The sequence below is a fragment of the Diplotaxodon limnothrissa genome, linkage group LG6 (assembly GCF_057381915.1).
Source record: "Diplotaxodon limnothrissa isolate DT_005_m linkage group LG6, D_limnothrissa_male_GT1.1, whole genome shotgun sequence".
NCBI classification, from domain to species: domain Eukaryota; kingdom Metazoa; phylum Chordata; class Actinopteri; order Cichliformes; family Cichlidae; genus Diplotaxodon; species Diplotaxodon limnothrissa.
The window spans coordinates 21,913,376-21,940,275 of record NC_140601.1 but is presented as its reverse complement, the minus strand read 5'-3'; the positions used below and the strand labels follow the sequence as shown (position 1 = coordinate 21,940,275).

The window sequence follows — 26,900 nt, the reverse complement described above, 5'->3', positions numbered from 1 at the left end:
TTGCTTTGGAGCTGCATTCCTTGTCTTCAGGGAGGGGTGAGAGCTTGCTTGCTTGTGAGGTTGAGAGACACATGGCGCTGTAAATAAGTCAGCCAGAAACTTGGCCTGCATGTTTCCAATGATGTTAAACTATAACTTTCTTCCGACTGCTGCATGTGGAAAATTGATTCAGGTCTGCTTTTCACCTGAAAGTGACAAACTAAGACATTTCATTATTATCATCACTGCTTAATCAACACACATCTCTCTCTCTGTGTGTGTTTTTGTGAACAGTCTTTTCTTAAAAGCAGAAAATGAAATTGTAGTTGTTTTTGGCTGATCAACACAAAACCTTTTTCCTATGATTTTTCTTTTTCACTCTTTTTTTTTTTCTTTTTTTTCGTTACAATAGCTGGTGACCTGCAGAATCACCGCTCTCACTCACAATCAAAGGCAATTACTTTTACACAGCGCACAAAAACACTGTGACGTCAGACACATTCACACTCACTTTGTCATCTGCAAAAATAAATCACATGGCTGATGATATGTGCCATGGTGATCCGTAAATATGATCACCAGTTTATTTAACTATTTTTCAACCCAACAAACAAATAAACAAAAACATGATGCTGATGTTATGAACACTCTACACACAAGTCAAGATGCAGGAAAACTGCTCATGGAAACGCTGCACACTCCAGTTATCACAGTTATCCTAGCTCTGTTTCCCTCTCTTTGAGTAGTTCTCAGACAGCTCTTGATCTGATAATGTGTAGCTTGCTCATCAGCTCAGAAGAAAAAGAAAAAAAACGCAACGCAACATCACACAGTAGTTGCATGCTCTTCCCACAGCGGCAAAGTCTTACACTTTCATATTCAATACAGCTTCTCCATCACGTACTTTTAGATGTTTCATATAGGGTTCAGCATATTAGTTGTTTTCACAGGTGTGCTGTATATCTCAACAATAGCTCATAATAAGACGACAGTCTTTCACACAGGTCAAGTGCCTCTATGCACTTCATTAGCTTAAATATTTATCTATAACACTTCACCTCATATGTCATTGTACTGAATTTTAGCAACCACAAGCTTAATGTAGATTACTTTTAACAACTATCCACCTAAATTAAATCTATGGTCTGGCACACAGGCTGTTGTCGATCAGGGCAAGCTAAAGAATAAACATTGTGTCAGCAAGGGGTGGGGGGAAAGCCATTCACCAGAGCATATCTTAAGTGCTGTGGACTGGCCTTCTCCACACGCTCTTCAAGGCTGGTGTGTTTTCTGAAAACTTCTAACATTTGAATCTCTTCCATTTATAAGCCTGCGATTAACCGCACGGCTCAGGTCCGCGTGACCGCGCTCGCGTGAACCCGCGCAGCTAAGGAGCCATCGCTCTCTCTCTTTTTTACATAAATACTTTGTGCTGCCAGGAGCAAAGTCCAGCACAAACGTCTGTCTCCCTCCGACTCACTCTTGGTTGCTTAGAAACCCATGATAACAACAGCAGTCGGTGTCACAGACCACATGTTCTGCTCCGCACACACTCACACAACAACAACAACAACAACGACGACGACAATGACAACAACACAAAATAGGCCTACTGTCCAGCACAATCTGGACCCCGCGGAACCTCTCAACGCCTCACAAAGTGGCGGAGAACTCACCTCTCGCTGCACAAAGTAGCGAGGAACCTCTTACCCCACAAAGCGGTAAGGAACCTCTTACCCCACAAAGCGGTAAGGAACCTCTTGCTGCACACAGTAGCAAGGAACCCGGGTTTCGCTCCACAAAGCAGCGAACTTCTCAACGCCTCACAAAGTGGCGGAGACTGCACAACGACACGGTTATAGAGTCGGCCTCTGTAAACTTACTTGGTGTTGCTTAGCGTGTAATATCAGCATCGAATCCCGCCGATCGCCATTCATCGAGGAGAAAAGACAGACAGCGAATCCACAGGAACTTCCTGGCTGACGTCAGTCTTTCAGCGTGTCCCTCCTCCCCTCGGTGAATGCGATTCCAGGGCTCCGGCTCTCGAAGGACCAATTAATGATAGGTTTGTAGCTTGAACCCATCCGCTGGAACGTTGAAGGCAATATAATTACACTGCAAAGCAAGACACAAGTAGGCAAGCTTCTTCATGTTTCTCGTGCACGGGAGAGAACCGGACAGGCACCGTTCCTTCGCTTGACCCCAGTTGCTCTCGTCCGTTCTCCCGTACCACTGTTCTTTTATTGAGGTTACATGAATATGCATAAGTTCATTAACATATGACGTCTACATACACACAAAGAGTACCTTGCCTGTGTGTGTGTGTGTGTGTGTGTGTGTGTGTGTGTGTGTGTGTGTGTGTGTGTGTGTGTGGACTGCTGATCAAAGGGTCAAACATCCTTGGTCAGGAAGAGGGTAGCCTCCCCCTCCCCCTAGATGGTTCATCCTAGATAACACGGTGAGGAAGTCCTGCAGTTCATCTAAACAAAGAGCACTTAGACTAGAACAGACGCAACTACGTTAATCCTACCATAAAACAATAAGACACGGTATGACCTCTCATGCTCCCAAAGTGCTGTCTAATACACACAAAGTTTGCAGACTATCAAGGATCAAAACCTCTACCAATCTACAACTAATTACAAAACTCTAAGCATATATAAGTAAATATTTCTAAGCATAAATGACAATCAACAATACAAATCTAACACCTGGCTTTGTGACTCTGTAGGAGTTTTTAAAGTGTAATGCCCAAAGATAATGGAAAATGCTTTTCCCTTTTTTTCCCCATTGTTTTTTTTTCAGCTCTGCAATATTGTTTGACACTTCACTAAGACAGTCTGTGGCCACAAAGTCTCCTTCAAGTGCAAATACTTCATTCCTCTGTCCTCTGATTTTCCATTGAGCAGTCAAACAATATTGCAAAGCTTTTAGAATTCAGTACATTGAACTGGTTGACACAAGACCGCCCACTGCATTAGAAATGCTGTGTATTATTCATGCACACACTCCCAGCATCTGCCCAAATACACATTTTCTGGGGAGTGTGTGGAAAACCCGTCTTGCGACATAGATACTTGACACAGAGCCTGATTTTAGTTAGCATTGAGACTTTATTTAACATTCACACTGAGGCTCACAGCATCATCTAGGAACACTTACTGTAGGATTAAATGATCATTCAGGGCTCTCTATGCACATTCACTTAACAGGATTTACATTGATAAAACAGCAGTGAGGGTGATAGATGACAAAACAAATTCCAAACAAACTCAAACCAACTTTAAGTAAATGTAATCCATTACTGTAAATTTTGTTCAAAGATCCTATTAACTCAGAAAGATTCACATGTACCTCCAGATAAAAAAAAACCGTAAAAAAAAAGGGAGACTGAAACTAGCAATCGAGCAATCACAGGCATAACAATAAAGCATATTATAGTTATAGTTGTGTAATGTAAATGTCAAGGTGATTACATTTTTTAACCTATTTAAGGTTCCAAACTTGATCCACGTCCATATTGAAAATGTAAAAATTGTTAACAACTAAATTTAAAATTGATGACCTCTTCATTCCCAGACTACACACTTGGGGTTTTTTCATATAACTTTATTTATGAACAAAACAGGACGGCAACATAAAAAAAAACGTATCCAGAACGAGAATATAAACTACTTTAAACACCGACAGGAAAACAATCATTGACACAAGGGAATATAGGAGTGAGTGTGGTGTGTATAATGTGTAAGGAACCTCCACGTAAGAGTTTTAACTCAGTGATTAAGCAAATCATAACAACAGACTAAACACTGTCAAGTGCTGGTCACCCATCCAAAGGAAAATAAATGAATAACCTGACTACTATAGAAACAAAAATTATAAAAGTCTAGCTTTAAAGGTTCTGTCTAACTAAAAGGACAAAGTTATCATTTTGAGAGCTCAGAATAAAAGTCAGACTATAGTTGTGAACGTAATTTCAAGAAGCAAACAAAAAAGATGTTTGCAGTTGGAAAAGAGTAGTGGGGGCATAAGAATGGAAACAGCAGGAACTAAAAAATAAATAAATAACAGTTTTAGAAGTTCTAACTTCAATGTGCTGATAGTCTAATAATATCCTTTGTCACTGGAAACCTGCAGCATCTTTTTTGGGTGTTATCAGCAATGCCACGTGTCTTCACTGCAGTACTCGTCTGTTGTGGTCCAGAGGCGGAGCCAGACATTTGAAACACCCGGGGCTTAGCCCTAAAGGGTAGTATGCATGTGGGATTTTTTTTTTTTTTTTTTTGGGGGGGGGGGGGTAGAAATGACTGAAAGATTAATAGGCTCTTTTTTGACTTTTGTTCAAAAAAGAATGACTTCATATAGGGAAAAATATTTATCACATGTGCAAGACACCTTAAACTAGTTTTTTAATTAAGCAGCGAGGCAGAACAAGGTCAGGGCTGTATCAAGACACGAGGACTAAACCCCAATTCAACCAGACCCAGAACTGATCCGGAATTAAAACAGGACTACAACAGTTCAAAACCAGGACTACTGAGGACTTAACCAAGACAGAACCAGAATCAGAACTAGATGATAGTAGCACTAAAAATCATCATAGACCTGCACTACACTTATTTTTTTAATTCTACCAAAGTACAATATTTAGATTGAGAAAAGTTTATATAATTATTTAGCCTTGTTGTGCAAACAAGCCTGCAAAACATAATAAATATAGAATTTGAAAAATAGCAAACCTAAAAAGAAACACTAGGTACTAGATACATGAGTACCTATGATACAGTTATACTTTTGGTAAACAACCATTTGACTAACATGTGTGTCTCACCTGCTCTTGTTCATCTCTGTTCTGTCCTCATTCTCCATCTCCCTCTCTCTCCCTCCCTCTCTGTTCCTCTCTCTCCCTCTTTGTTCCTCTCTCTCCCTCTTTGTTCCTCTCTCTCCCTCTTTGTTCCTCTCTCTCCCTCTCTGTTCCTCTCTCTCCCTCTTTGTGCTGACAATCATCAAATATACAGTTGAAACCACATATTTATGTACTCTTCAGATCAAAACACAAACACTTTTTTAATTGTAAGATCAAATCAGACTAAATGTTTATTTTTTTAGATTGATAAATATAAAAAAACATATTTGTTAACTTTGAGAGTAAAGAGAGAAACTATCTGTATTTCTTAATTGCAAATGGCACCAAATTGTATTCAAACTGAGCCACACTTATGGAGCTCCACAGTTCTTTTCCTGGTGTTTTGGTTGACATCTCTTGATTTTCCCATGTCAAAGAAACAGGCTCTGTGTTTTGCCTTATATGCATCCACAGCTGTGCCACCAGTTTACTCACATGGACTCTACTAACCAATCAGAAGCTTCTTCAGCTCAGAATGGAATCGTCTGGAGTTTTCTTATTATTTAACAATAAACTTAGTGTACATGTACTCCTAAATTTGATGAAAGTGATAAAAAATAGACAGCTCTGTCTCTCTTTATTCTGACATTTAACTAATTCAAAATATATTTCAATATTTATCTAAAACAAAAGTTTAATCTAAATTGATGTTGTACAGTAAAAATGTTTTATGTTTTCTCCCTAAAGTGTATGTAAATATCTGGTTACAAATGTGAATATCCTGCTGTGTACTGAAATCCCTCTTGTTTTGCATAGAAATATACTGAACAACATACAAAGCATAATATATAAAATAACATTTACCTGAGTTTTTTCTTTGAAAGAACCCTCGAATGTCCATTCTTATATTTCAGTACATAACTGAAACCGAATTAGTCGGGGAGGGTAAGAACTGAAAATATGAAATAAACACACGTAAGCTAAGACTCTCTAAAAAAAATAGCATTTGTTCGGATTTTCATTTCGCCATTTGTTGATTCACTTGAAGAGCAAGTAAAATAATATTGGTCAAGTGATCAGTTTCATATCAATCTTTCGTGATGCACCGTCATATTTACATTATTTGTACGGTATGAATGATTTGCTTTGGTACCTTGTCAAACTTAAGCTCTCCTTAGTATGGCTGGCTCCGTCTCTCCAACAGCGCACTCACGGGCAGCAGCTGCCCCGCCCCCTCGCTCAGTCGCTTAGTGCCTGAGCTTGGATCATACCAATATCAGGGGGGGGATTCACGCACAGTCGTAAATTCCCACAGTGTGCACTATGTGCTTCGAATATTGTGTGTACTTTTTGTTTTATACAGTTGTCAGCCAGGCATCTAACTATGAAAAAATTACACTCCAAAATACCCCGGGCTTCTGACAAAACAACCCGGGCTTAAGCCCCGTAAGCCACCCCCCCGCTCCGCCCCTGTTGTGGTCCTGTTGGAATTGCATTTCTTTGCTATAACTGGTACAGACATCTCTTTGCATTTCTACTAAGAATGTATTCAAGTTGTAAGTTGTAGTTATGCAAATAGTTTTTATATAGTATCTATGTTATACATATCAAAAATGCCACTACAAAAAAAGTTAAATAGCTAATGCAACTACATAATGACTATATTACTAATATGTAATATTTATTTAATATTAGATACATTTTGTTAAAGCTCATTTGTTACAACATTGTCAAGTCAGGCAGCTGTCAGTAGAGAAACAAAGAAGGTCTCATTCTCTAAGGTGATAAGTCACAAGCAGCGGACTGTTTACCCTGGCTTTGGAAGGATCATCCGGGTGAGTGGAGAGAATCTGGAAGCTGAAGGAAAAGAACTCTTTCTGTCAAGCATGTCTTGAAACATACACAAAGAGCACTGAATGCGAAGTTTCAAAGAAGAAAGGGTGGTCCCACGATGTGATACAAACTGGATAATACGCAATGAGTGGTGTCATTTTTTTTTAAGTATGCGACAGTTATGTAAATGGCAAATCAGCTTTGCAGCTTTGTCTTTATGTAATATGGCACCTTGCAAGTACACAGTCTAGTTCTTCAATCAAGAACATCTGTCAAAGTCATCTAGAACAAAGAAAGTTTGATGCTCCAACTGACAGACCTGAGTGCAGAAAAAAAGGGGAAAAAAGCTGTTGCTGCACAGTGTCTGTCAGGTGTTGAAAGTCTCTGATGTCCCACTGATAGGGGACATGGTAGAGTGGTTTCAGGATTTTCCAGTTTCATTTGTTATTTTAAATAGAACAATGTGTACTTTAGGTTGTGGCTATCTTATGATTGACAAGTCACTGATGTGTGATGGACATTGTAGCAAACAAACATGGGTAAATTTTACTCTGCAGTGGTTGACTGTAGAAGAGGCAAGCCCAGAGGAGTTTACACAGTCTGGGATTACTGCTTCACCTCGTGTACCTGCACAGAGGCATACAGTAGTACATGCAGAATTAATGGGCAAAAGAAGAAATAATAAAAAACTTTGTCTGTAGAGCAACACCAAGACTGAGATTCTTTATGTAAACTCATGCATAATTATTTATTTATTTTACATTTATTGCATTTGATGTTTAAAATAAATCTTTTATTTTTATCTTGGAATTAGTTGGTAGGAACTGTACTATTAAGATCAAGAAGAAATACATGCCATATGTGAAAGACATGAGTCTGACATTTGCATTTTCTCTTTAATATTAACAGAAGACTACCTTGTGTGCTTTACTTTCACTGAATGTTAAGTATGTTGTTGTATGCAACAACTGTCTATTTCACATCCCAGTAGTTTAGCTTTGCTTATAAAGTGATACCCTCAGGCTACATGTCCCACTTATTTTTGTAGAGAAGCTGTTGTTGACTTGGCTTTTTCATACACCATGTCGCCAGTGACACCTTCTTGGGCAATCAAGGCTTTTGGAAACATTTTGTCACAAAAGGGGGAAAAAAAGAAAGGGAAAGAAAAGAATAAAAGACAACACGAATTTAAAAAAAAAAAAAAAGAGGACAACAAGAGATTTGCAAGCTGAGTTCAAATGCAATCAGCAAGGAAGAACTTGCTAGTATTTCAGACATGACATGCAGTTGTATTCTCTAAGTAGGCATGGGGCACAAAGTAAACCCCCTTTGTACTTTTTTTGTGTGCGTCCACTGGCTTTCGTACCTGTGTGTCACACAAATGTTGCACATTAGATTAGATCTTACCAGACATCAATCACAGGGGTGTAACTGAAAGCGGCAACAGTATTCTCCTCAGGATTAAGCTGCTTTTAAATTGGCTGCAGTGAACAAGATGAGCTGTGGACCAGAAACGTAAAGTAAGCCAGAGGATGAGGGAAACAAAGGGAGGAGGAGAAAGCAGTGGATAATGAGCTTTGTGAGAGGAAGGGGGAAAAAAATGTGATGCTGTGTTCAGCTTTAAGAATTATGGGCCTGGCTGTCTGAAATGAGAAGAACTTGAGGAAATTATTCACTGAGTGGTAATTAAATTCACTATGAAACTTTAAATCAGCTAAATAAATTGGTTTTCTCAATTAGCTTTCCTTGATTCTTCCTTAGAGCAGCTTCCAGGTTCTAGTTATGTGTTTATTTTACCCAATATTTGCAAGATGAAATGCGTTAAGACACTTTTATAAACTATTTTCTCAACTCATTGACTCTTTCTTGGAACACTGATTTGCCTAACAAATAATTTCATCAAATAATAGATAATGTCACTTTTCATTTTAATATATGTTCTAACCTAGGTGTTATTATTTTAATCCACACAATGTATAAAGGTGTTGACACCCCTTGTATATTGTTGCTATATTTATTTCTATATATTTTCCTTAAAACATATCAAACTCTTTACATTTAAACTAAAATGAAACAGCATTGCCAGAATTTGTCTACCCTAAAAGATGTAAATATTAAGTGGACAATAATCAGAATTGGCCATTCATTTTCACATATGTCCAATTATGAAAACAATCACAGCAGCACAAAAATCGCACGGATACTCATAGACACTTGCTAATATGAGTGGACGTTATTGGAGACAACATTTGCCAAAGTAAACTGTGAGAAGAAAACCACCAAATGCCTAAATCACATTTACCCAGCTGAACATGGATATTTTAAAACGCTAACAGCGGCAAAGCTAAAGCTATCCAGAGCTCAGAGCCAGCAACAAGCTAGCAGCCTCAGTATGAGCAAACAGCCAAAGCAGTTAAGAGAAATTATAAGAAATCAAGAAGAAATAAAAAAGAAAATCGATGTTCGATTATCTGGTGAATTTATAAACATACTTTAAAATGATATAAGTGACCGAAATTTGATTTATTATATTAATCTATTACACCTGATTTTCTTTGGTAACAAAAATTGTCAGTTAAAGGTGTTTGTTCAGCAATTCATTTTCAGTGAATTATTTGAACCTCTTTCCACTTAATTTTCAGTTGTTTAAGTGAGAGAAGTTTGCAAAAACTGTACATTTGAATCACGTCTTTTATTATGAAAATTTGAAAATGCAAAAAGCTGCATCGGCAGGTCCCAGTTAGAAAAAAACCCTGAAATTTGAATCGTCAAGAACATTGCAATCACTGCCTCGATGTCTGTTTCAAATATGAATTTTAAACTATCTTCAGTTTTCTTACAAATGTTGTCTCTTATACTTGTTATTGATTAGAAGTGTAATGTGTCTTGTGTTTCACCCCCTAAAGAGTAGAGGTGGGGGAAAAAATCGATACTGCGTAGTATCGCGATATTTTGTTTGCTAATAATGTATCGATACAGGGATAGCAGATATCGATATTTTGTTCCAAAAACTTCCAGTCCACCAGATGGTGCGGTTGAGCTTTTTCTCTAGTGAGGTCAGCAGAGGTTAGGTCAGCACATGGGAAAATAGATCAAACAAAGATGGAGGAAGAAAAAGAGATCAGGAAAGCGCCATCTGCGTTTAAATCAAATGTCTGGACGTACTTTGGATTTTTTTAACAAGGATGGAACAAATGAGATGGATATGACACACGGGATTTGCAAGGTGTGTCGTATGAAAATAAAGTACTCTGGGAATACTACGAACATGAGGGCCCATCTTACACGGCACCATCCAAAAATAGCATTAACCGCGGATGGGAAAGCTAGCTCTGAATCAGCTCCACTGAAAAATCAACCAACGCTGGACACTCTTAGCTTAGCAAAGCTATCTCCCAATTCAGAGCGAGCTAAGAAAATAACACAATCTATCACGTACTTCATCTGCAAAGACCTGCGTCCTTACAACATTGTGGAAAACGAGGGCTTTTCTTATATGATCAAGACGCTGGAACCCAGGTATGTGATACCATCACGACGTTTTTTCGCGGACACAGCCGTACCCAATCTCTACATAGATGTGAAGCGTAAAGTTGAGGAAAGTTTGAGCACAGCAGAAAGGGTTGCATTAACTTGCGACGCATGGACCTCGCGGGCTGTGGATTCATATGTGACTATAACAGCTCATTATCTCACAGCGGACTGGCAACTGCTGTCTTACGTTCTCCAAACTCGAACATTACATGAAAGTCACACCGGAGCGAACATTGCAAATCTCCTGCAAAATGCAGCACAGGAATGGGGGATTGCCGACAAAAATCTGGTGGTTGTCACCGACAATGCTTCTAATATGACAATTGCCACTCAGCTAGCGGGATACCTGCATGTGAAGTGTTTCGCCCATACGCTCAATCTGGCATCACAACGAGCCTTAAACCTGCCTGCAGTAGCCAGGGTCTTGGGAAGAGTGCGGCGCATAACTGGGTTTTTCAATAGAAGCACAGTGGCAAACCACGCTCTGGAGCAAAAACAGAAAATGTTACAGCTCCCGACTCACAAGCTCAAGACCGACGTCTGCACGAGATGGAACAGTGCTTATGACATGCTCCAGCGTTTCCTTGAACAACAACCTGCGATTTTTGCAGCGCTGCTGTCTCCCGAAGTCAGAAAGAGTAGCACAGATATCTTTACTCTAAACGAGACGGATATTGGGAACACTGAAGAAATTGTCCGGGCCTTGAAGTCAATGCAAGTCGCGACTACTGTGATGTCTGAGGAAAAGAATCCTACTCTGTCTCTCGTAGCACCGCTGCTAGCACAGCTGTTGCACGACACCCAAGACAACATTGGTGACACAGTGCTGGTCAGAAACATCAAGCAAAGTATCAGTCAAGATCTTAAGAAGAGATATGCCAGCACAGTCGAGAGGAACACCCTCTACACAGCATCAGCTCTCGACCCACGCTTTAAAACCCTGCCGTTCCTGTCACTGGAGGAAAGACAGGAAACCTATGCCAGAGTGGTTGCTGAGGCTATAACCCTTCAGGTAAGCAAACATTCTGGTGTTATAATTTAAATAACTTACTTACAATATTAGTAGATCGGTGATATTTTTGTCATATTGGTAATATTCTATTTAACAATTAAATACATTAATTATAATTTGCTAACATATTACTGCATACTAAAAGATATGAAATATTTATTTTCTCCCTCTCTCTGTATGTGTGTGGGTTTTCTACAGGAAGAAAAGAGGCAGCAGCCCATCTGTGAGCCAGAAGCCCATCTGTGAGCCAGAAGCCCATGAACATCATGAGAAACCTGACGAGACTGAACAAAATCCCAGACCCCCTCTCATACCAGCCAAGATGAGGAAGTCTTGTGGGTTAACAGACTTGCTTGGTCAGACTTATGGTGATGTTAGAGCCCCACCAAAATCATTATCTGCCACAGCTGAGGAGGAGGTGAAAAGATACCAGGAGGTCACGTCACTGGCACTCACAGAAGACCCACTAAGCTGGTGGAAATCCCATGAGGAAGTCTATCCTTTCCTGGCCACACTGGCAAAAAGATACCTTTGTATCCCAGGTACTAGTGTCTCGGCTGAAAGAGTCTTCTCAACCGCTGGAGACATCGTCACAGCAAAACGGAGCACTCTGACTTCAGAGCATGTTGATCAGCTCCTTTTTCTGAGCAAGAATGCTGACATTGCTTCACTGTCCAAATGTGTTTAACTTTTTAGGGCAGCAACAAACAGGACAGTTTACTTATTTTAATTTAAGAAATGTTTTATTTTATTTAAATTTAAAACTTTTTTATTTAATGTAAAATTATATTTTGTTTTAAGCTATAATTGTACCAGATAGTTACGTTCAGTTAAGTTGGTTACTAGACTGTTATACAAACCGTTCACTTTGTCAGCAATAAAACTGACTGACATGAGAGAAAGACTGAGTGTGAGACTTTATTATTAGATCAAATGAATATTGATAAAGTTTACCTTTATGGACAAAATCTGCAGTAGAAAAAATATGTGATAAATCACAAAATATCGTATTGCAATACCCAGAATATTGCAAATATATATATATATATTTAAAAAAATCGCAATAATATCGTATCGTGAGTTAAGTATTGTGATAATATCGTATCGTGGGGTGTATGGTGATTCCCACCTCTACTAAAGAGTCAAATGAATGTGCCACAAGAAGCATTTTTGGTAACCTTTGAGTATTTCTTACCAAAACAATGTATGCACATCTTTATTTTTGCATTCAGCAAACCTGAGAGCATTTTCCTCCCCTCAAATTACTTTTAGTTTTTTAAGTATTTACAATTGTCCATTGTTTATCTCCTGTCTTCTCCAGAGTTCTTAAGGTCTTTGAATACTAGAGCACTGGGATTACAACCAAAACCGTGAGAACATGGCCGCAGGACGCTATTCCGATGCTTCAGGACTGTTTCCACTGCACAGACTGGGATGTATTCAAGGTGCAGGACACTGACAATCGTGTCGCATTGGACAGTTACACCTCCACTGTCTTGGACTACATCTGTTTCTGTGTGGACAATGTAACAACTTGGAAACGATTCCGTGTGTTCCCTAATAATCCACCCTGGATGACACACGGAGTTCAACAACTTATTCGAACAAGGAACAACGCTTTCAAATCCGGGGACCAGGAGGCATACAGTGCTGCCAGGGCCAACCTGAGAAGAGGCATCAAGACTGCCAAGCAGCAGCACAGGAGGCGTATCGAGGCCAGGTTTGAGAACAACACAAACCCAAGGCAGGTCTGGGAGGGCATCAGGGCTATCACGGACTACAAAAGAAGAACACCATCACCCTCAGCCGACAGTTCTACTCTGGCTGAGGATCTAAATCTCTTTTATGCCCGTTTTGACAGGGAGAACACCGACCCTGTCCTGTCCCCTCTCCCCTCAACCGACCCTGCTCCGGTCCTGAGCACTCATGAGCTGAGGCGTGTGTTCCGGAGCATTAACACCAGGAAGGCGGCCGGGCCGGATGGAGTGCTGGGCCGGGTGCTAAAAGACTGTGCTGCGGACCTGGCGGATGTCTTCACCTCTATATATAACACCTCGTTGTCCTGTTCACTGGTACCATCCTGTTTCAAAGCAGCAACCATCGTTCCCATCCCAAAACAGTCAAATGTCACATGTCTGAACGATTTCAGACCTGTGGCACTCACCCCCATTCCCGCCAAATGCCTGGAGAGACTGGTCATTAAACACATCAGAGCTGCTTTTCCACCATCCCTGGACTCGCACCAGTTTGCATACAGGGAGAACCGGTCAACCGAGGATGCGATCGCCACAGTGCTGCACACATTACTGAAGCACTTGGAACACAGGAACACCTATGCACGGCTCCTCTTTGTAGACTACAGCTCGGCTTTTAATACCATCCGGCCATACAAACTCCATCCCAAACTCCACCAACTGGGACTTAACTCCTCTCTGTGCAACTGGATTGTGGACTTCCTCACTAACCGTAGACAGAGTGTCAGAGTGGGTAAGAACACCTCTTCCACCCTTGTGGTCAACACCGGTGCCCCTCAGGGGTGTGTTCTGAGCCCTCTGCTATACACTCTCTTCACCCATGACTGTATTTCCTCCTGCGCGTCCAATCTCATTGTTAAGTTTGCAGATGACACTACAGTGCTCGGACTTATATCCAACAATGATGAGACAAACTATAGGACAGAGGTGCAACAACTAGAGTCATGGTGCCACGACAATAACTTGGTCTTAAACACCAAAAAGACCAAGGAGATCATTGTAGATTTCCGGAAGAGGGGCCATAACAACCATCTGCCTCTCTTCATTGGCAGTGAGGCGGTGGAGAGGGTGAGCAGTTTTAAATTCTTGGGGGTAACTGTGACCGAGGACCTGTCCTGGGGCAACCATATCACCTCAGTTGTACGGAAGGCCCAACAGCGCCTCTACTACCTGAGGAGACTGCGGAGCGCACACATTCCCAGATCTCTGATGTTGAACTTCTACAACTGTGCCATCAGCAGCGTTCTGACGTATGGATTTCTAGTGTGGTTCCCCAGCTGCACCAAGGCCGATCAGCAAGCACTCCAGCGGGTGGTGAAAGAAGCTGGCAGAATTATTGGAACAAGTCTGCCAGAGATCAGTAATATCTTCCCCACTCGCTGTCTGAGGAGGGTGCACAGTATCCTGCGGGACCAACATCACCCTGCGCGCCACCTTTTCCATCTGCTGCCCTCAGGGAGAAGGTACAGGTCTATACAGGCCAGAACATCCAGACTGGCCAACAGCCTGTATCCACAGGCTGTGAGGCTCCTGAACTCTCTGCCCCCCTCTCACGGACAATAACCATATCCAACTTCTTAATAGCAATGAACTGGTCTGCATTGGTGCATCATATCTTTATTCTCTTCCCCCTCCTGCCCCCCCCCCCCCTCTTTCTTAAATAGATAACTATCATATCTGATATCATATCTCACAGTACAATAATATTGAATGGGTTGCATTGTTGTATTTTGTCATGTTTCTCAGGTCTTTGTCTGAATTTCTACGAACATTATTGCTAAGGATTGTCTTATTGCATTGGAGTCACACTGGGTTAAATATGTACACTTGGGTTTTAAGGGGTATTTATTATTTTCTTCTTTTTTTGGGGTTGTATGGAAGCCCCAAACGCAATTTCATTGTTCTTGACAATGACAATAAAATAAATAAATACTAAATACTAAATACTAGCTGCCTGAGGTGGTGCTTCATATTTTCTGAGAGTTTCTCTTCTTTTTATGCGAGATCCTAACCATTACAGAGTAGAAGCTCTTACATGAAACCTAATGAAGACTCTAGAGAGGTTTTCCTCGGTCACATCATACTCTGGGTGAGCTCCTCTGTGCAGTTCGCCATCATATACCTAGTGTGCAGTTCCCTGTATCATCTTGAAGAACAATATGAAAAAGTTGTTTTCCATGCTTTTTACTCTACACTGCCAGGCTTGCATACAGGAAAGACTGAGATGGTGGATGCGGATGAAACAGACACTATTTTGTTGCATTGCATGACTGTGTTTTTTTCTGTATATTTTTTAGAGTTTGTCATAATGATTACTTTGTTACTGTTAGATGTACAAAATAGCAGCAACTGGCACTTTCAGAAAATCTGTGGTGATGAAACCACTATCCCAGGATTTCACCAAATGCTAAAAACAGAACTGATGTAATGTGAACAAGCTTAAGAGGAGTGTAATGAACTTTCACAGGAAACAAGCCCATTCACTGGTAATCTAATACTTTTATGGAATGGACATTTGGATTGCTGGGACATACAAATACAGTGCATCTGGAAAGTATTCACAAAGTTTCACTTGTTCCCCATTTTGTCAAGCTTCCAGCCTTATTAAAAAAATTGATTGAATTCATTTATACATCAAAATTCTACACATGATACAAAAATATTTTCTTTAAATTCTTGCTATTTTTTTACACAATAAAAAACATTATAAAATATACATAAGTATTCATAGCCTTTGCTCAATACTTTGTTGAAACACCTTTTACTATTACAGCCTCAAGTCTCGAATATGATGCTGCAAGCTTGGAACTATTTTGGGGCAATTTCCCCCATTCTTTTTTGTAGAACCTCTTGACTTCCATTAGGTTGGATAGGGCACATTGGTGCAGAGTCGTTTTCAGATCTCTCCAGAGATATTCAGTCCACTCAGGAACATCACAGATTGGTCTTAAAACTACTCCTTTCACCCCAGTCTGAGATCTAGAAAGGTCTGGAGTAAGTTATCATCAAGTATGTCTTTGTACATTGCTGCATTCATCTTTCCCTCGACTCTGACTAGTATCCTAGTGCTGCTGCTGCCAAAAAAGATCCCCCGAGCATGATGCTGCCACCACCATGCTTCACTGTATAGGTGGTACTGGCCAGGTAATGAGCAGTGCCTTTTCTCCAGACATGACACTTTGCATTCAGGGCAAAGAGTTCAATCTTTCATTAGACCAGAGAATTTTGTTTGTAACGGTCTATGAGTCCTTCAGGTGCATTTTGGCAAACTCCAGATGGGCTGTCATGGGCTTCTTAATGAGGAGTGGCTTCAGTCTGGCCACTCTACTAAACAGGCCTGATTGGTGGAGTGCTGCAGAAATGGTTGTCTTTCTGGAACGTTCTGCTCTCTCCACAGGGCAATGCTGGAGCTCTGTCAGAATGAGCTTGGTCACCTCCCTCACTCAGGCCCTTTCACTCTATTCACATAGATTAGCTGGGCACCCAACTCTAGGAAGAGTCCTGGTGGTTCCAAATGTCTTACATTTAAAAATGATGGAAGCCACTGTGGTCATTGGGACCTGCAGTGTTGCAAACGTTTTTCTGTACCTTTCTGTAGATATTTGCCTCTATACAATCCTGTCTTGGAAGTCTGCAATTCCTTGGAACTTTTGGCTTGGATTGCTCTCTAACATGACCTGTAACTATGGGGCCTTATGTAGACTCATATGAACATCTGACAGATGATCAGTGATCAATATGATGCACTTGAGCCCAGTTTTGGGTATCATGACAAAGGTAGTGAATACTTATGTACATGTTTTTAATTTTAAGAAATTTGCAAGCTTTCCAAACATTTTTTTGTTATTCTGGCATATTGTGTGAAGAGTTCTGAAGTGATCCATTTTAGAATAAGACTGTAGCAGACTCCAGAAGCACTGTACCTGTTTATTTATCTTAAGAACCTGCCTTAGTGAAAAAATGTATAAGAATGGCCAAAGTGGCCATTATCTGCCAAGGAGACGGTGCCATAGACAGTTAAAAATCATTTTGTATCACTGTGCTGGCATTAGTTCTTAATTTGTGTTTGTGCAGTAGTTTGCTGGGAAGCAGAAATAATCACAGAGAGGGATAAAAAGCAAGAGACTGAATAAACTAATTATGAATGTCAGCGCTGTCCTTGTGTGCCCCTTGGACACAGTGGAAACACTGGGGAGAAGAGCGTCATTGCTAAGCAGTCATCTCTCTTTAATAACACTCACTACCCTATCTATGATGCAGTGGGTGTTCCGAAAAGCCCCTTCAGTGACAGGCTCATGAAACCATAATCTACAAATCTATGTTCTGTGCCTTTGTTGGTGCATTGATATGTATTTTGGAATAGCATGAGACTATAGTAATTTAATTCCCCCTCATCGTGTAGTGATATAAAAGTGAACAGGCAGAGAGAAATGCATCACTACACTCTCACATTATTGATGTAGTGTGTGTCTGTAAGTGCACAAGAACACACTTTTGACTACCTTAAACTGAAACCAATGAAGTAATCACTGACTAAACATATTTTATGTGTATATGCACGTGCATTGTATTATTGCCTACACATTTTTCCTGTTATTTCCACAACTGTCATAATAATAGGTACGCCTCTGTAATCCTGCTTTTATTTTACTTGAACATTAACTGCTGGGAGTTTGGGAGTCAAGATATGCTGTTGCAAAGCAATAAAGTAAGTCATCTGTCTTAAAGGGTACAATAGCTAGATATAGTATTTATTAAGTTTGAGATTCTGATTCAACCAAAGGGATTTTGCTTGACTGAAATATCATTAAAAAACATTAAAGGAAGACTGATTACCCTCCAGCAAATGCGTGAATAAGGATCACCGAGCATTGTCTTTGAGATGTAGCAGCATGTGCAGTGTTTTCATTCCTTTCTTTTCATAATTATTTTAAAGGAACCGCCAACTTCAAAGGCGTCGTTGTCAGAAGATGCCTCTCCCTACTGTTGTGTTTCCAGTCCCATACCCAAACATTTCTTCAACACAAATGGAATTAAATTAATTGCAAAGGAGACTGGCAGCAGGGAGGAAGTGACTCAGGTAAGAAAAGTCTCGCATTAATATGGAACAGATCATTTACATACGAGGACTGACTTGCACAGAGAGAAGTTATCCTGAAGTTCAGTAACTTTACACTATAATTTATACATGTTCTTGTATGCATGCACATTTCCCTGGATATATATCTTTGTCTTCTTTGTCGCATTAAAACTATTGTGTTGCTGTAATCTGATTACTTTTTTACTATTGCAAAATAGTAATTAGATTACTGTTACTTTCCCGTAAGCAGGCTGCATTACTGCATTACTAAACCATTATTTGGTTTGTGAGGGTGTCTCGTGACAATGACGTAAGCATGTGCAACAGCAACAGACGCATGTAGATCAACAATGGATAATATGGAGTGCTGGGACGGGAATGTAAAATTCACAGAGAAACCCCCGGATCCCCCCACTGACATGAACGCTTTGGCACCAGGCAAACCTCCGACGGCTCCACTTCTGCTAAACAGGTGAAAACAGATTTAAGAGTGACAGGACTTAGTGCAGCTAAATCTTTGATTTTAGTTATTTTTTGCTGTGTTTTACTTTCATCTATTTGAAAGAGTGAGTGTAAACACAAAAAATAATTATAGTTTATATTCTGGAATATTCAGAAAATAGGTTTAAATGTTAAACAAATTACTTCAAGTCAAAGTCTGTTGCATATAATTTCATTTTTGCTTGATGCAATGTGCATAAAATTAAAAGATTGAAATTAATAAAACAAGTTTTAAAAAGAGATTCAGTTTTATATGATGGATGATGCAGAAAAAATAGAATTGGGCTGAAAGGTCTATTACTTTATTAACATATTCAGGTTGTGTATCATGTTTTTAAAAAGTAACTAAGTTATAAAGTAACTAATTACTTTTGAAAATAAGTAATCAGTGAAGTAACTGGATTACTTTCTTGGAGAAGTAATTAGTAACTTATTACTATTTTCAAGTAACTTGACCAATACTGGTGCCAGTTACTTAAACTCATCCACCTTAACTACCTCTGTCTCACCAGTCTAGTTGCTTCACTCTCACATACACACACGTATTTTGTCTTGCTTCTACTGAATTTCATTCTTCGTCTCTCCCAAGCATACCCCCACCTCTCCAGGCTATCTTAGACCCGCTCCCTACTCTCACTACAGATCATAGTATCATCTGCAAACATCATAGTTAACAGAGACTCGTGCTTAACCTCATCTATTAATCTGTCCATCACCACTGCAAACAAGAAGGGACTACACTAAAGGGCTCGATTAAAGATGCAGTTGCTTCTATTCACAAAACCACATGATCGGCCTTATATATCGACAATAAATCCAAAATGTTTGGGGGTTTTTTTCTGCTTTATTCATCAAACCTTTATTTTTTTGTGATTTAATGGTTTTCTAGATTGCACACATTTCATCTGATTGATTATTTAGCTACAACGCTATTATCTTTTGACAATAACCTTTAAAAAGGGCAGTGTGATATTACTTTAAGTGTCCCACACTCCCTATATTTTTTTACTTTTTCCTTTTAACCACTAATGCACCACACACATACAGTGTCTCATAGCCTCCCTTCTCTGTATGTGCATGCTGTCTTGCAATTTAATGAATGGAAATAGTCTCTTACTACACTTAGTGCTGTGCCATGTGGCAGCCACAACAAAGCGATCACAAACCACAAGGGCGAAAATAAATTGCTAGAGGAAGGGGAAAAAACGCCATTTCTAGAATAGTGGGAGATATTGCCTCCTGTGCACCATCCTATGCTATGATACGTTACAGGCACATGTAAGATAGTGTGATTGTTACATAGCTCTTATTCTCTAACAAAAGTAAGATGAAGGTCAGAGGCATGTCCAAAGTCAAAGGCAACTGAATCAATATCTGAAGCTGTGCATTTTTCCATTTATTATATTTTCTTATTATTAGTTTAGAATATATTTAGCACTCTAGAGCTATGAATCTGTGATTAATAATTTTACCCCTTTTGCAAGCTGTTAATAGAGTTCCTCACTTTTTAATCATTTTACTGTCACAACAAGTCATGCTGCTAATTTTTATATCAACCGTCCACCCACTACCACCACTGATAAATCCCTTCTTTCAGTTTTAAAATAGGGTTTATCTGTTATTCTGTGGTTATGGCGAATAGAGAAAGGGGAAATAAATGTGCTCATTACTGGGAAACACTACTGTTCCACATGCACCTGAAAAAAATCCACAGAAGTAAAAAATTGGAGGTAATGTCTTATAAATATACCATCCACATAGCTAGTCAATTTCATGCAACTTATTTGATGTGATTAAACAGCTGCGATGTTTTTAAATGTGTCAAATTAAATTATGTGTTATTGTAAAACGGTCTCCAATACTAATACTGTTTTAATACTGTCATTATATCACCTGAATATTCTCTGTGAATTAAATTTAATGAAACATACAGCAGGTATCAAGTTTGGTTTAATTCTCTTCATATGTGACCCTAACCCTCTAACAACTATTTAAAACAAAAATGGGTTAAAGTGGGGTTTAGTATTTGAAATTACTTGCCATTTTAAAAAAAGACTACTCAATTTATGCTCACTTCTTTTTACTTATTATCTGGGTAGATGAAACATGAACACAACATGAACTGAAACATTTACATTTGCTTCATGAGCACATCACACAGATGAGAAGGAAAAGGGATTTGGTAAAGGTTTAAGTGGGTCATTGGATGTCTGTATTTTCTTATTACTGAGCACTGACTGCACCATCACTGGAAGCGAAGCCAGACTGCAGGATGTGAAAAATGAACCAATTCATTAGTAATATTATTATTACATGTATTAACCTACCAATGTTCCAGCACCTTCAGTAACCCACTTTAACCCTTGCGTTTAAAGCAAAAGAATAATAGGGTCATGCTCTGGTTACCATGAACATTGGGATAACTGCTTATGCTGAGTCCCATATTAAAAAGCAGAAAATAAGTTCTAATTTTTTCTTATTTGTGGTTTATCACTTGCTGAACTCCACTGCAGTTAATACCAGGTTTTTTAGGTGCGCCTTGTTTGTGCCACCTTGGACCCCTTGCCTCAGAACTACCTTCAAACATGCCTCAGAGATTGTGGTCCATATTAACATGATAGCATGATTGTTGCTAATCTGTTGGATCAGTGCAGAGAATCTACTATCACCATCCCAAAGGTGCTCTAGAACTGGTGACTGTAGAGGCCATATGAGTAACGAGAACTTGTAATTTCAAGAAACCAATTTGAGATCATTTGAGCTTTGTGACATGGTGGGTTATCCTGCTTGAAGGGATGAACATAGCAAGCAGCAATACTATTCTTGTGATGTAGCCAACTTCCGTCAAGGTTTGATGTGTTGTTCCTTCAGAGATGCTCTTCTGTAGACTCTAGTTGGTAATGAGTGGTTATTCAAGTGTCTGTTGTCTTCTTATCAGCTCAAAGCAGTCTGGCCATTCTCCTCTGACCTCTAGCAGCAACTGCCACTCAATCAATAGTTTAGATTTTTCAGCCCATTCTTTGTAAACCCTAGAGACAGTCGTGGAAAATCAATACTTAGATACTGATACTTAGAAATACTCAGAAAACCCGTCTGGCATCATCCAATGTTGCATCTGGGGTATGATGGAAGTCCCAAAGAGCCACAGAAAGAACTTCTCAATAAAGAATGGATGTTGTATTTATTATTCAACAGATTTACAAACACACCAGTATGAAATAATCTTGGGGTGAGCTAAGGCCAAAATAACAAACAAATGGAGCTGCCTACCAATGCAAACTGAGATAACCTACAGAGAAGAAACAAATGTGTTACCTCCCCATGATGATATAAACAAGAGAAAAAAGTCAAACTTCACAAGTTAGAGCAAACACTAGTGTAGCTGGTTTGATGATGGGGAAAATAAAATGAAATATGCAGTGTGATAGGCTGAATAGATATTTGCATCAACAAAGAGTTGATGCAAATATCAACAAAGCTAACATATATCTACAGGGTTATAAATGATGAATCGTGATTAAAACACACATTACCTTACATATTTTCCCCCTCACAAAACCGATCGATGCTCTGCTTCTTTTCTTTTTGCCTCAGTGCAGTACTTGTTTTGGTTCTTTTTCTAACTTCGCTCAGTGTTTCACTATGGGAATTGCCTCGGCGTGACCAACTAAGGAAGTTCCAATGACACCACGTCTGTCTATGACAGACCTGTCGAGCCACGCTCAGGGCTCCACCCCCACATTCTAACATGGCCGACCAGTCCCTCCTAACTCATTCTTGCTTTTGTCCTGTGAGAAACTACTTTGAGCTCCCTCAGCGCATCCGGGCTAACTTGATTAGCTGCTTAACAGTTCTCAGGTGTCCCGTGTAGGAGTATGTCACCAAACACAGTTTTTCTGGTTCCAGTTTGGATCATGCTGAGTAAGTCCTACGAAAGAAGTGTACTTATAGCTACATTGTGGAACAGCAATCGCATCAGGCGAGCTGTTCCAGCGGTTCCTGGTTTTAGTTATCGAGGTGGTGGACGTTGTGTAACTCGGGCTAACGCGTTATGGCGAGCTGTTCTTTCAGTGTCCGGCTAGCATTAACTTGTTAGCAGGCCACAAACCATTTTAGTGTCTCGTTAGCTTGTAGTCGACCAAGGGTTCAGTTAGCATTAAGTTGCTAACAATATTGGCTAGTGGAGTGCAGCTAACGTGTCACGACGAGCTGACTCCCGTGGTGACTAGCTCGGATTTAACCCCCGCTGCTAGTCCTAGCTACGTACAGGCTAACGTGTCGCGACGAGCCTGGTGTAGCCTAGTCTCACGCCTTTCCTCTAACCATGTCTTTGGCTCCTACTCCTGCCAAATGGTCGGAACCGAAGGCCAAAGAGGCTGTATCCCGCCCGTGCCTCACATCATGCGGTCATCTCGGGCAGGGAACCTCATCCAAAGTGCGTCTTCTGTATGGGTGCCAAGCATGCTCAGGCTTCCTCAGGGATGCCCACACTGCATGTTGATGCCAGAGAAAGTCCTGGAAAGGAGGCTGAGAGTAGCAGTAACGAACAGTCAGGACATCTGCCTGTCGGCCGCTACTGCTACAAGTGATATCCGTCATCCGCGAGCCTCCACAAGCTGGGCGGACATGAAAGAAGAGTCCCCGCTCATGCCCCCATCGTTCAAAGACCTCCTCGATCAAAACGTGGGTGAGCCGGGTGGCGAGGACACGGAGGGCGATGCCAACTCTGACCTCCTCGACCTAGAGGACATGGATGAGGAGGAGGATGACTCTACCTTTCCTCCCCAGCAGTCCAGGCCACCAAGTGGGGCTGAAGTTGCACCCCCGGTGGACAGCAATTTGTACGAGGTCTGCAAACGGGCTGCTACCAAGCTAGGCATGCCATGGCCAGCCGCCCAGGATGCCAAAGGGGCAGAACGGGACCTCTATGACAGCAAGAGGCTCCCACCAGCCTTGCCACCATTGAAGCAGCTTCTGCCAGCAGTCCCGGCCTTCGTGAAAGAAATTAGTCACTATTGGTCAAGCCCTTTTAAAAGCAAGATTCTGACCAAGGGCTGCTCTAAGCTTGAGATCCAGGGGATGGGTGAACTGGGGATGACCGAACCCCCAGCTGTCAGTGGCGTATCACCTTCACCCTAACTGCAGGGCAATCTCAGCTTCTTCTAGCATTTCTTTGCCCAGCAAGATGGATCGCCTCACGGCATCTATTTATCAAAGGATGTACAAATATGCTGCACTGCTCTGGAAGACATGGGCTGTCAGCTTGACTCAGGTTCCCCAAACCCAGCCCTCTGGGATTAAATCTGTGTGGTTAATGATCTCATTCTTCGATCCTCCAGGGGAGCAGTCCAAGGGTGTGGCCATGTTATGTCCCTTGCAGTCTCGGGTGAGAGAGCCTTGTGGCTAAACCTGTCAAGCTTAGGTGATGCTCAGAAGGCTGAGGTCATGGATGCAGCCTGTGACCCTACCAAGGGTCTCTTTGGCCCAGCACTGGATAGAATGAGAGAGACAAGCACCCGCAGAAAGCAGGAGGGAGAAGCATTCAACCTCTGCTTACCCAGAAAACCTAACCCTCAGCCCCAGCAGGTGCCAAGAGCTGGCTTTGTGGCAATCCGATTGTTCAGTCTGACGTCACTAGCCGTGTCTGGGTCTAAACTCCGCTGCAGGTCCATATATCAAACGATCACTATGGCATTACTGAGAGTTGAAAAACTGTCTAAAGTATTTCATCTTTAATAAAATGATCAGCGTTCTGCTCTACCAGGTGTAACAATTGAGTTTAACATCCAGGCATCCATGAAAACGGAATTTATGACATTTAACGGAGTTAGAAGTTAGCAGGGAGTTAGCTCTCTAGCTTCTATCTAAATACAATATAGCATGTCCTGACTGCGGGGTTTTGGAAACAAATTAAAACGTACAGCTCTGCTATCACTTCCAGCATAAATGAAGACAGAAAACTAAACAGCAGTGATGTTTGTAGGGTTCTGAAGTTGGGCTAGCTGGTATATAATGATGTGCTACGTGACCGCTAGCGACACAGCTATGTTAGCATAATATAAACAAGATAACTTTTTTTCCACTCGATAAAAGTTAACGTGAGTGTTCTCGGTGGTCAGGAACAAATGTAATCGCATGGCAGGATGCTGTAAAAGGACCAAACTTCAGCCAGGAGAACAACTGAGATAATCCATCCACAATACGAGGTTAGTCATTCATATACTGCTGCATGGGCTGGGCTGTAGTTACTTCCTAAGGTTTTAAAAACTGAGCTTAAATAAATGATTAGTGGTAATAAAAGCAGAGGGAGGTCAACAGGGATCACTGACTGTTTTAGGAGCTTTTTGAGATCAAATAGAAGAAAATACATAACATTAAACATGTTAACAACACAAAAGCCATATTAAACGCAGACTACTTTAGACCCGGAAGTAGGATTCGTCGCGTCATCACTGAACAACCGGATAGCAGCAGCTGTGAGAGGGAGACAGAGCGGGGCCAGAATGCAGAGAGGAGCAGGAGGCCTGCAGTCTGCCCGCCAGGCCAAGGTAGAGAACCAAAGACCTTGGGGAAAGCATTCCTTCGCAGCAGCTGCTGCAAAGAACAAGCCGTCACATCCCGGAGAGGGAAAAAAAGAAGTGGTCAGTCAAATTCAAATTCAAATTTTATTTGTCACGTACACAGTCATACACAGTACGATATGCAGTGAAATGCTTAGACAACTGCTCGTGACTTAAAGAAAAAAAGAAAAGGCTATGAATAAGATAGGAAATAAATGTGAAAATTAAAAAGGGTAAATCTAGTCTAGCAAACCTGCGTCATTCTGTGTCACCCCTCTCTTCTCCTCTTCTCCCCCAAAGAGAAGGAAGGTGTTAGAAGGGGTAACAAAATCACTCCAAGGTTCAGGGTCTCCGGAAGTTTCCAGTTCACCAGGAGCACCCTCTCAGTCTCCTCCTCCAGTTCAGGGAGGACGGACTTGTGGACAAATGGCACCGTGTCACCTCCGAGTTCTGAGTACAATCGAAAGCACCACGACTGCAGTTTTTGTGTTGGATGTAAAAGGCGCACATGACGCTGTGACGTAGGCTAGAATCATGGCAGCAGTCAATGACGGTCCAGGCGTGGGATTTCTCTCGTGGAAATATGCACATTATCTTTTCCTTTCTATTGGTTGTCATGGCTCGGCTGTGTGGCAGGCAGGAGGAGGACCCAAAATGCAAAACTCACACACACGGGGATGAACTCAAAAAGCAGCTTTATTGCTGACAAAAGATAATAGGAGATACAAAACTAAACTGGGAAAAACTAACGTAAAGCTCACCAGGAAACACGGGGGAATCACACACAGCATGAGGGAGAACGCGACGCCGAACAGAGGGAGACTCAGACAGAAATACACAGAGGGTAAACGAGGAAAGTGGGCACACACGGGGAACACAGGTGACACTGATAATCATAACGAGACAGGGCGGGGTGAACTGAACATGACATGTACAGGCACAGAGGTTCAGACAGGAGGAGAGAGAGCACGGGGAAACACAGACATAACGGGCTGGGGAAACATGAAACAACCACAAAGGGAGACGAGGGCTCATAAATACATAGAGGGCACACAGGGGGGAGAGAGAGCACGGGGAGAACTTAGACATAATGGGCAGGGGAAACATGGAATAAGACATAAGGAGAGATGAGGGCTCACAGATACACAGAGGGGCACACAGGGGGTAAAAGCCATGAAGGGAAAACACTTAGGGAACAACACAACAGGGCAACTCAGAAAACATGGCCTAAATAAGGAACGAAATACAAAAATACAAGGAACTAAGAATACTGGGCCCACATGGCCCAGGACCATGACATCACCCCCCCCCCCTAAAGGGCTGGCTCCCGACAGCCCAAACCCGAAAAACAAAACAAAAACGGAAAACAACCCACCCAGGGCGGGAGGCGGGGGACCAGGACGGAGGGACCAGAACGGGAAACAAAACAAACAACAGAAAGCACAGGAGCACATGACCATAGTCAAAATAAAGTTCAGGGGGCCGACCCAGAGCCCACAGGCACAAGAGTTCACGGGTCACACGGTCGGGGGGCCGACCAGGCGGGTGGCACAGGTGACAGAGCTGGTCCGTAGGCCGGCCGTGCGGAAGGCAATGGCGGCGGCGACGAAGGAGACGACGGAGCAGTTCAGGAGGCCGGCCGCGCGGAAGGCAGCGGCGGCTCTCCAGTATCAGGCGTACTGGCCGAGGCCCGGTGGGCACAGGACCAGTCAAGGCGGGACCAGGCGAAGCACAGGCTGAGGCTGCAGCAGACGAAGGCTCTGAGGCTGCAGCAGACGAAGGCTCTGAGGCTGCAGCAGAC

General features: G+C 41.5%; 1 protein-coding gene and 2 pseudogenes across 1 annotated transcript; 2 read left to right on the top strand and 1 right to left on the bottom strand.

Annotated features, from left to right (window-relative positions):
• Positions 1-9,926: 9,926 nt before the first annotated feature.
• LOC146630546 (E3 SUMO-protein ligase ZBED1-like) lies at positions 9,927-11,450 on the top strand. The gene is made up of 2 exons (XM_085356575.1): positions 9,927-11,204; positions 11,403-11,450. The coding sequence occupies exons 1-2, from the start codon at positions 9,927-9,929 to the stop codon at positions 11,448-11,450; spliced, it is 1,326 nt and encodes a 441-aa protein (XP_085212701.1).
• Positions 11,451-15,920: 4,470 nt separating this feature from the next.
• Positions 15,921-22,289, bottom strand: LOC146630545 (uncharacterized; annotated as a pseudogene).
• A 574-nt stretch (positions 22,290-22,863) lies between these two features.
• Positions 22,864-23,678, top strand: LOC146630544 (uncharacterized; annotated as a pseudogene).
• Positions 23,679-26,900: the final 3,222 nt, after the last annotated feature.

Coding starts and splice junctions, on each gene's coding strand:
- LOC146630546 (XM_085356575.1), top strand. CDS start 9,927: ATGAGGGCCCATCTTACACGGCACCATCCAAAAATAGCATTAACCGCG. Junction 11,205..11,402: donor CTGAGGCTATAACCCTTCAG/GTAAGCAAACAT, acceptor GGTTTTCTACAG/GAAGAAAAGAGGCAGCAGCC.